This window comes from Sinocyclocheilus rhinocerous, unplaced genomic scaffold (assembly GCF_001515625.1).
Source record: "Sinocyclocheilus rhinocerous isolate Xijiao unplaced genomic scaffold, SAMN03320098_v1.1 scaffold3306, whole genome shotgun sequence".
Lineage (NCBI taxonomy): Eukaryota > Metazoa > Chordata > Actinopteri > Cypriniformes > Cyprinidae > Sinocyclocheilus > Sinocyclocheilus rhinocerous.
In genome coordinates, this window is record NW_015640049.1 from 260,463 (window position 1) to 271,227 (window position 10,765).

General features: G+C 38.0%; 1 protein-coding gene across 2 annotated transcripts in view; it reads right to left on the reverse strand.

Moving 5' to 3' along the window:
• LOC107752429 (E3 ubiquitin-protein ligase TRIM39-like) overlaps window positions 1-7,226 on the reverse strand; it is a 28,947-nt gene extending 21,721 nt beyond the window's left edge. The window contains exons 1-2 of one of the 2 annotated variants that reach the window (XM_016568389.1): window positions 7,156-7,226; window positions 599-1,151 (exon numbers count right to left, since the gene is read on the reverse strand). In XM_016568389.1, coding sequence (XP_016423875.1) covers window positions 599-1,150 — 552 coding nt within the window. In that variant the 5' untranslated portion in view covers window position 1,151; window positions 7,156-7,226. Of the gene's footprint in view, window positions 1-598; window positions 1,152-2,195; window positions 2,270-7,155 lie in introns of those variants that run through there. The other variant, XM_016568390.1, reaches the window with a different exon arrangement.
• Between the last annotated feature and the right edge of the window lie 3,539 nt (window positions 7,227-10,765).

Below are 10,765 nucleotides of genomic sequence, written 5' to 3' on the forward strand. Positions count from 1 at the left end.
CGCTCTCTGAAAAGAAAGCGATCCGTGAGCGGAGAGAGGCGAGACTGAAGCTCTCGCAATGAGAGCAATTAGCTCCCGTGAGCGCAGCTTCCGCATGGGATTTCCCCAAGCAGGACACGCACTCCGTGTGGCCGTCATCAGCGTGCAGGGGAGACCCGCACGAACCACAGTAACGGCGCGGCATTTGCAACAACGCCGATGCTCTTTTAGAAGCTCTTTTGTGAGTCGCCGGATGGCGGCAGGGGAACCGGACCGGAACTGCTGCGTCGCTGGCGCGGCGGAGAAGCAGGTCAGCCGTGCTGAGAGGTCCCGATTCCAGCTGCAAAGGCGTGTCAAACGGCGAGCGGCTTCGGAACAGCTTGAGACGTAGAGTCGTCGCTTATATAGCCAGATGCCCCGCCCATTCTGGCGGGCTTTGGCGGGAATTCTGCACGAACCAATGGCCGTGCAGTTTCACTGCGTGAATGAAAAAAGGCTTCAGTTCAGGAGAAAAAAGGCTTTTTCCCATATGCGTCTTAAGCAGACGCAGCACGAGTGAAGTATCGAAAGGTAACTGCATTTCATGGGATCTTTATAGTGTTTTGTTTGTATCTCTTGCCTTCTTCTCTTGACTCTCCTCCTCTATAGGAACAGTGTTGTGAGTCCTGTGGTCTCCTTCAGTGCAGGACAGACACACACACGTCTGATCATCTCTGCAGAACAGCTCCAGAGGTCTCTGGTGTTTCTGGCATATATAATCTTCCAGATTTTCCACAGCGTTGATCAGTGTGTGTTTCTTTAGACGTGGGACTCTGTGATGGGGCTCCAGGTGAGTCTCACAGTAGGAGCTTTGACACGTCAGGCAGGACTTCACAGCTTTCTGCTTTCTTTCATCACAGAAGTCACACAACACCTCAGATTTTCCGAGATTGAGCTTCTCCTTAAAGTGTTGCACAACCTCTATGAGTGTTGTATTAATCTCAAGATCAAGTCTTCTGATGAATGTTTCATTACAGAGTGGACAGAAGCAGATATGTGTGTTTGTCCAACACTTGATCAGGCAGGTTTTGCAGAAGTTGTGTCCACATGGAGTGGTGACTGGATCAGTGAACACATGCATACAGATGGAGCACTGGAGCTCCTCATTTAGTGGACCACTGGAGGATGACATGCTGAAAAGATAAGTAATAACAATATATCATCTACATTACTGCTTAGAGCAGTTTTGATACTAATTTTGATGTGTTTGAGTCATTTATGTTGTGTATGGATGTTGCTTTTTAAAAATGATTCTAACTAAAAACTTTTATAAAGACGTAATAATAAATAAACAATGTAAATTATGAACCACTGTTTATTTCAACGGCAAAGCAGCCATAGCCATATGTGACATAGCCATATGTGACATAGCCATATGTGACAGTAGTTTCTGTCTGGAAGTTAGGACAGAGTTCACGAATGTCAACTTCACTGAGCCTATAAGCTCCGCCCCCAACTTCCGGTCTAAAACTGCTGGTTTGATGCTTCTGATGGCTCTGTGGCACTGCAATGCTTATTATTGGGTGGTAGAAGAAGAAACTAAATAAAAAAAACTAAACAAATGAAGTTTTACAACAATATTTAATAATAACACGAAAAGGCATTTTTATAAATGAAAGACAACACAGAAAAGGACGGAAGTGTAACCCAGATAGCACACATACATCTGCAAGATGTCTGTTAAAGATCGCTTCATCTGGAAAGCATCTGTTGTGTGCAAACATATGATAGTCTTTAAGATGTCAGTTTTACATACACTCTAAATCATAAACATCTTAAAACGATTTTCTAAATGTCTATTTGACATCTGATAGGAAACGTCCTATAGACGTATTTCAGATCTAAAAAATACGTCTTGCAGATGTAAATGCAGATATCTAAATAGACATCTCTGTGATGTACGTGTGCTATCAGGGAATATTTCAAACATATAACGTACTAAATAAACATGCATGTAAACACCAGGTTTCATTTTTGTTTAACCGAGTTATGATTTTCACTGGACTTTGTTCATTCTGCCGGAAGTTCGAGTACATCCTGTTTCTATCGTCTCTAAACTGACAGCATACCTCAGAATTTGATTTACAACCAAATAAATGACATATTTTTACTAATATTCTGATACTGCTTCATGCTATTAAACTACTGAACGAGCTCTTTACATTTCCATCACTTACCTGTGAGTGAATAACAGATCTGATCATTAATTTTAGAGTTTCTGAATAGAATTGTTTTTTGATGAAGCTTTCAGTTCATCTTTTAAGTTTCACTTTCACTTAAGTCTTTCACTCAAGGTCATACTGTAGCTCCGCCCATAATCATGAATATGAAACCGTTTCTAATTCATCCCTGCTGAGTGTGTAACAGTGTAGGGAACTTTTAGAGTATCTATTTCGTTTTGGTTAGTTCCTTTTCTGATGACAGTAGTGTCAAATATCAAGTTATCACAGTTTACTCAATTGCAGCTTGTTAGAAACTGCACAGACTGCATATGTTTCAAAGTGAAATCTTTCTGGGTCTCAAAGGGAAAACAATAAAATATGTAAAGGAAATTAGCAAAAGAAAGCATGCATTTTCAGTATTTTAATCCCAATCAGATGTTTCCCAGATGTTCCCCCACAGCAGATGCTTTCCAGATGAAGCGATTATGAAGGTAAAATTATGTCAAAAAGATTTGCATGCGCAGGGTAATATTTGTGAAAGTGTACATAAGACTGTAAGCGTAAATTAAATTTGCATGCACAAGAGAGTATTGTAAAGGTGTAAATCGTGTTTAAAGCGCAAGAAAAAATTATTTGCAGCATTTTACTGTTAATCGTAAGTGTAATTTATGTATTGTGAAACTGCAGCTTCATGCTAACGCAAAATAAATATGAGCTGCATTCTTCTGACTTCCATTTTTCCGCGCTTACACTTTTGGCATGTTTTTTTCACCAAAAGACGGTCAAACGCACTGCAAGCCTGTGAACAGTGATTTGCAAGCGAAAACAACAGTTTAAAGAACTGCAAAATGGATTGACTGCTTAGAACAAATCTGTATGTGTAAAAAAACAAACTGTTGCAAATGTCAAAATTACTTGTTGTGCATGTGGGGCAAAAAGTTGCCGAAATAATCCAATATGTACAGCTCCGTCTTTCTTTTCTCTGTGCTTACAGTTTTGGCACGATTCTCTCACTAACTGAGTTTTGCAGGTGTAAGGGGGGAGGGTGGGTCCACCACCTTGTAGCCAATCAAATGAGGCTCTTGCTGACTCTCCATTTACTCTTATCTGATTGGTTCAATAAACACATCATACGCCAAGACTTTTATCTTCATTTAGTTCAGGATAGTTCTTGCTGTCGGAATGGTACTGGTAAAGTAACAGCTGGAGTCCACGCCTCTCTCTCCTCCCCTGAGCCCAATGAGTTTTAACAGACCCCCTAAAACGTGCGGTGAGTTTGGTGGGGGGGTAATTGAGAATGAATGGGGAAAAGTCACGTGAGAGAAGGCAAAGCCTCCATCGCGATATGAATGGATTGACTGGTTATGTGATTGGTTCATTCGATAAATCCCGCCTCTTGTGTTTGTGCGCGTTCCGCTTTCGCTTTGAATCAATTGAACCAATTGCGTCGCAAAATTATTCACTGTTTAGAAGCGTACACCACACACTGGTGACCACTGCTGGTCAAAACTGTGTAAATGCAACAAAAACTCAGGCCAAAACATGCATAAAACATTTTACAAACCCATTGCAAATGTATTATTGAAAGTATAATTCATTAAATAAAAAAATACCATTAAATGTGAAGTGTCTGTATGTGTTTTTAAAATAATTATTATTAATTAGCAGGGCTTGTTTGTTAGTTTTATGTCTAAACAGGGCAATAAGACACTATTGACTACTGCTCATCCTTTAAATTACACAAGTGTCTCATAAAAAATTTCTAGAAATTGATCAAATTGATCGGAGATCGTATAAAAACCATAGACGCTGACTCAGTGGTTCGATTCGAAACCACTGAAATTTCAAAACGTTTCGAAACAGTTATGACGTAACGAAGCCTTGATTACTGAAATCACGTGACTTTGGCAGTTTGATAGGCGAAACAAATGTTTAGCAAAGGGTTCCCGAAGCTTCACGAAGCAGTGGCTGCGTCCAAAACCACATACTTCCCTACTATTTAGTAGGCAAAAAGCAGTAGGCGAAGAATGAGTATGTCCGAATCCTTAGTATTCATAAAAGAGTAGGCGAGAATTACCTGCGTGGTGCACAAATTCTCGCGAGATTCGGACATACGTTTACTTAAGTTACGTCCGAATAGGCCTACTTACCTAGGGCTGCATCCGTAAACTGAAAAATGCTGCCTTTGGAGGAGGCATTCGAAGGCATCAAGGCACGTCCAAATTCAATGTTAGCTTCAGTTCCTGTCTCCTGAGATGCCTTCATCTGGCCGATTTTTGAAAGCACCATAAATGTATCCTTCGCTGCCTTTTGATATCCCACAATCCTGTGCGATCCATTCTGTGACAGTTAAAAAATATGTATTATAATTGAAATCTACAGAAGCAAATAGATAAAGTGCAATAAAATAAACACTTTAAAGTATATTTTAGATGTTTTCTTTTCACTAGTCCTAAAGAAGACAAGTTAGGGAAGCAAAATACCCCAAAATCATAAAAAAAACAATGGTTTTGTCTGTAGTGTCTTGCCTTAAAGGGGTCATATGATGTTGCTAAAAAGAACATTATTTTGTGTATTTGGTGTAATGAAATGTGTTTATGCGGTTTAAGTTTATTGCAGCCTAGCATGGATGAGAGCAGCAATAACACCCCCAGGTTAAACAGAACAGAACCAACATAAATGTATTGCAGATATCGTTAAAGTTCAATAATGTTATGTACACATTTTAGAATTAGTCTGATTCAAGGAGAATCAGAAGGCTGAATCCTGACTGACAGAGGAGGAGCTGGGGATGAAGGAGGGTAATTAGCTATTGAGCAATGCGAAAACTGCTGATAATACTGAGGCACCTTATATATGAATGCTTAGATAGGTGTCGTATTCCCATAGGTTGATGGGGATCAGCTGAGAGTCAGCTGATGCAAGCTTGACTAACGTGACCTGTCAGAACTAACGCTAGATATGTATAATTGTTTTGGGGGGAACTAATAAATATGTTCAATACGCTAATATGTTTAACAAAAACTTAACCTAGCATGAAAAATAGCTAGTTTTAGACTTTATTTCTTGGAATTTCATGGAAAATAGAAATGTATACATTTTTTAATTGAATATTAATTTTAATGTTTTGTGTTTGATTTTTGTTCATTTAATATGTATGTGTGTGTGTGTTTAAATTACTTTAACAAAACAAATCAGTGTTTTATCAAAAAACTGGCCTGATAATATTTAGTATGAGGTTAACGGTCACGATTTTCTAAAGGTAAAGTGCCTCACTTAACTGTCTATTTGTTAAAAAGAATGTCAGGTTTTAATCAATTCCTGTTCAAGTGTTGTAAATTGCCAACTAACAATAAAATTTCACGTTGGCTCTCTTTCTCTGTAGGAACTTCCACGTCCTGGATGATCTGTCCGGACCTCCCGGCAGGTAACGGTGGGTGGCAGGTTGTCGATGCGACTCCTCGGGAGCCCAGCCAGGGTTCGTACCGCTGCAGTCCCTCTCCAGTCTCTGCCGTCCGCAACAGACAAGTCAACCTGAAATTTGACACTCCTCTTGTCTTTGCCGAAGTGAGCACTTCAAATACACTTCTTTTCACCCTCATTTGTGTCTGATGACATTTCGAACGGATTTTATTCAAAACATCAAAAGATCTACTGAATGGCTGAATTGGTTTCACTGTGCATCTCAGGTTAACAGTGACAGAATCTACTGGCAGAAGAAACCCGATGGAAGTTTGAGTCAGGTTCATGTGGAGAAGAACTCCATTGGTCAGTGCATCAGTACTAAAGCTGTGGGATCTGACGCGCGTGTGGACATCACACACCTCTACAAATACCCAGAAGGTAACAAAACAAATGCATCTGGTCCAAAACCTAGAACTGCCTTCCTAGAAAGCATTTTAAGGCAGCATAGACATGCTCCCGATTGGTATTGTTCATGCATATTTAATAATAATAATAATAATAAACCCTTTCAATGCATATTTATACATATTTAATAATAATGCATATGCATATTTAATAATACATTCTAATAATAAACTTAATTTGTACACAGTAGCACATTTCATACAAGAAATTCAGCACAAAGTGCACTTTACATAAAAATAGATAAAATACCATCCGAAACTGAAGACGAGACCCACCTTTTAATAGTGATAATAAACAAGATAAATTTAAAATGGTAATGAATAACAAAACAACAAAAGCCGAAAATGCTGCACTGGTCTCTTCACGTAACCACCACTGCTCTTTAGATGATTAGAGGTAAATTATCAAACTGCAAGGATGAAAATACTCCAAGGCACTTGTACAAAGGTAAAAAGCGTTTAATTAAAAAATCAAAGCAATCCATGACATGCTGAAAAGATAAGTAATGACAATATATCATCTACATTACTGCTTAGAGCAGATTTGATCATGCTAATTATGTGCAATTTAGTTAGTAATTTAGTTTGTGTACAAAAATGGACGTTGCATGTTAAAAAACTACTGTAATTGACTGGAAGTTGATGAATGTCTTGCCCGCCTCCAACACTAAACCTAATTTCACTGAGCCTATAAGCTCTGCTCTTAACATCCGGTCTGAGACTGCTCTGGTCTTTCAGATGGCTCTGCGGGACTCTGGTTGGTTACTTCTGGGTGGTAGAAGAAAACTAAATATGTGTCTCTGGGAGCTACAGTACAGCAAATGTAATGCAGAAAAGGGTGGAGGTGTAATATTTCAATCAAAAAGCACCAAATACACATCTGTAAATACCAGGGTGTTGTTTTTGTTTACTGGAGTTATGATTTTCACTGGACTTTTTTCATTCTGTCTGCAGTTCAAGTGCTTCTGTCGTCTCTTAAGTTTGACATGACAACAGACATCAAACTTTGGTTTACAGCCAAATAAAGGACATAGTTTTACTAATATTCTGATACTGCTTCATGCGATTAAACTACTGAACGAGCTCTTTACATTTCCATCACTTACCTGTGAGTGAATAACAGATCTGATCGTTAATTTTAGAGTTTCTGAATAGAAATGTTGTTGTTTGAAAAAGCTTGCAGTTCATCTGTTAAGTTTCACTTTCACTTAAGTCTTTGACTCAACTGCAGTGATGTCACACAGTAGCTCCGCCCATAATCATGAATATGAAACAATTTCTAATTCATTCCTGCTGAGTGTGTAAACAGTGTGAGCTTTTTGTTTCATTTTGGTTAGCTCCTTATTTGATGACAGCAGTGTCACATATCAAGTTATCTTAGTTTACACAGTTGCAGAGCCCAATGCAGTTAAAGGGATAGTTCACCCAAAAATGAAAATTAGCCCATAATTTACTCACCCTCAGGGCATTTTAGGCATATCTGACATTCCTCTTTCAGACGAATTCAATCGGAGTTATATTAAAAATTGTCATGGCTCTTCCAAGCTGTATAATGGCAGTGAATGGTGCCCCTGTTTTTGAAGCCGAAAAAATTTATCCATCCATCATAAAACTAGTCCACACGGATCCGGGGTTTTAATAAAGGCCTTCTGAATCTAAACGATGCGTTAGTGTCAGAAAAATATTGATTTTTAAAAATGTATAAACTGTAATCTCCAGCTTCCGGTTGCTCAAGCAGGCGCGTTCACGACAAGGCGCTCAAGCGTATGATGTAGGCGTCCCAGGACTGTCCCAGGTCTTAAAAACGTGAAAGCGCAGTACCGTTAACGCGCACTAAATCCACACTATCTGCTTCAGAGCATTATTCGAGGCTAAGCGTATCCCATCATGCATCATGTTCTGGAAATAAATTCAGAGAGTTTTTGCAGAGATCTTGCTAGAGGTTGCGCAAACATTTCCAGTGTAAGTTCAATATTAATAATAATTAGATATTACAAATAATTGGTAGTAAAATGTAAAGTGTTGCACATTTTTAGTCGCTGGATATAGTGACGTGTCCCTAGCATCCCTACTAAATTCTACACCCTTGAAAATCATAACAAGCGATGTCCAACTTTGGAAACTAGGTAGGCCTAGTTCTCAACTTAAATATGAAGAGGTCAAACAATAGACTAGTTACTCCAAATTTCACAAAAAAGATTATGGACGTATTTCTAATATAAGTCAGACATTGAAGTGAGTTGCTGTTAATTTGTGTTTCCTGCTAGCTAAATTTAACATAGAGAAAAAAAATCTGGCTCTAAACCTCTCTTTTCTCTATTCAAAGTTGATCTTGACAAGTATATGGAAACTATCCAAAGCTTTGTTAATCCTAAAGCAGTGAAAACTGTATCTCTCTTCATCACGTGCCCTCTAAGATGTAAATTTATTACTTTTTTTTTTTGTTAACCTGGCAACACATCCCTTACGAAAATTAACCATGGTTTTACAACAACAACAACAACAACAAAAGGTTACTACACTTTTACTATAATAGAAACTATTATTAATTTTCTTAAGGGATTAGCTATTTGTGTAGCTATACTTTTCTTTTTTCTTTCTTTTTTCTTTATTTTGTTTTTATATTTGTATCGCCTTGATGGTTTAAAAAAAAATTCAGAAAAAAAGTATCGCGATACCCCCTCCGAGTTCCGATCTGATTGAAATGATTCATGATACGCGCTCCGAAGTCCCGATCTGAATCAAATGATTTGCGATACGCGCACCGAATCGATCTGAATCAATTGATTCGCAGTACGTGCTCTGAAGTTCCGATCTAAATCAAATGATTCGCGATACATGCTCTGAAGTTCCGATCTAAATCAAATGATTCGCTATACGTGCTCTGAAGTTCCGATCTAAATCAAATGATTCGCGATACGTGCTCTGAAGTTCCGATCTAAATCAAATGATTCACGATACGTGCTCTGAAGTTCCGATCTAAATCAAATGATTCGCGATACGTGCTCTGAAGTTCCCCGCTCAGAGTCCCGATCTGAATCAAATGATTCGCGATACGCGTTCTGAATCCCGATCTGAATTAAATGATTCGCGATACGCTCTCTGAAGTTCCGATCTAAATAAAATTATTCGCGCTCCGAAGTTCCGATCTAAATAAAATGATTCGCTGTACGCGCTTTGAAGTCCCGATCTGAATAAAATATAATTTGCGATATACGTGATCCGATTGGATCGCTTCGAATCACTTTGCGACGCATCATTTAATTGATTCGGAGTTTTAAAAAGCTCCGTTTCACCACTATACAAGCTTTTTTAAAATCATTACAAGCGATGGTCATGAAAATTAATGGATCATTTGATCTGTTTTTTTTTTAGGGGTGTAAAGATTTGATGGCTACGCCCCTGGTGTGACAAAATGTTAGCCTATACATAATACTTTTAAAACTCTTTTTTAAAATCTTGGCTTACATAAATTTCTACATATGCCATGTCATGCCATAGCATCATTAAACTAGCATCTAACAATGGACAAAAGTGTTTTTTTTCTCTCTAACCTATGGTTCTGTAACCATAAAGGCTGCCGTGTAATTTGCCCTCTGACTAAACATTTAAAGAATTTAGGGGAAGCATTTAAATAATCCTGTGAATGCACTTAAAGAATGCAGAATCGAATCGAATTTAATTGTGAATCGAATCGAATCGTTCTGAATTTGCAAAAATCGTTCTTGAATCGAATCGAAAACCTATGAATCGTGAACCGAATCGATTCGCTGTCTACACAAAGATTTACAGCCCTAGTTTTTTTCCTAGTAAATCACTTGAACTGAATGATTGAAGTCACGTGTTTGAATCAATTGAATCGGTTCCAGCGTAAATGACTCACTCAATTGAATCAGTTCGTCAGTTCCTCTTTTCTCGTCTTCAGTCATGTTTATACAACCCTGTCAGCACTACTACTGGCTCAGCTCACTAGTTTTATGACATTAACTGAAATAAGCGAAAAAAAAAGTGTGATGTTTACAAATAAAATATAAATATTTCCATTCCAAAGATAACATCCAACACAAATCTAGGAACATATTCAGGTGAGGTAACCGGTTTACTGCTAACCAGTGAAACACTCCATTAATATGACGAGCTGCAGATCAAAATACATGTTAGATGGAAACATTGTGCATTATGATCGAGTTTGTAGCGTAATTCACTATATTTGAAATAGTTTGAGCACTGCAGTTCAGTTGGTGACAGTTCAATAGAAATCAGCTGAACGCATCCAGTCTCTCATACCATTGAAGTGAATGTTCAGTTTATCAGTATATATTGTAATAATTATTTGAGAAATTATTGTGTTATCTAATTTTTATTAGTCTATACAGAGTGATAGTCAATGTAAAAAGAGCAAATGAGAGAAGCAAGATTCACGTCATCCTTTACACGAGTGACTGTGATTGTCTTTCCAATTCTTTCTGCTGACTTCTAATTAACTTCTTAAATTGATTCCCAAATCTTTCTCAGTTTTTAACTGGTTTTGCTTCAGGGTTTGGTTTTATATCCACTGGCGAATCAACACAGTACCAAACAGAAATGTCCATAAAATCAAACTCTGGCACACATACAGATTAGTTTCAGTCTGAATAAATATAATCTGACTCCAGATACTGATTTCAGTGTTTAGTACATTACACGTAATTTAATGTCATTATTACCAGAGCAATG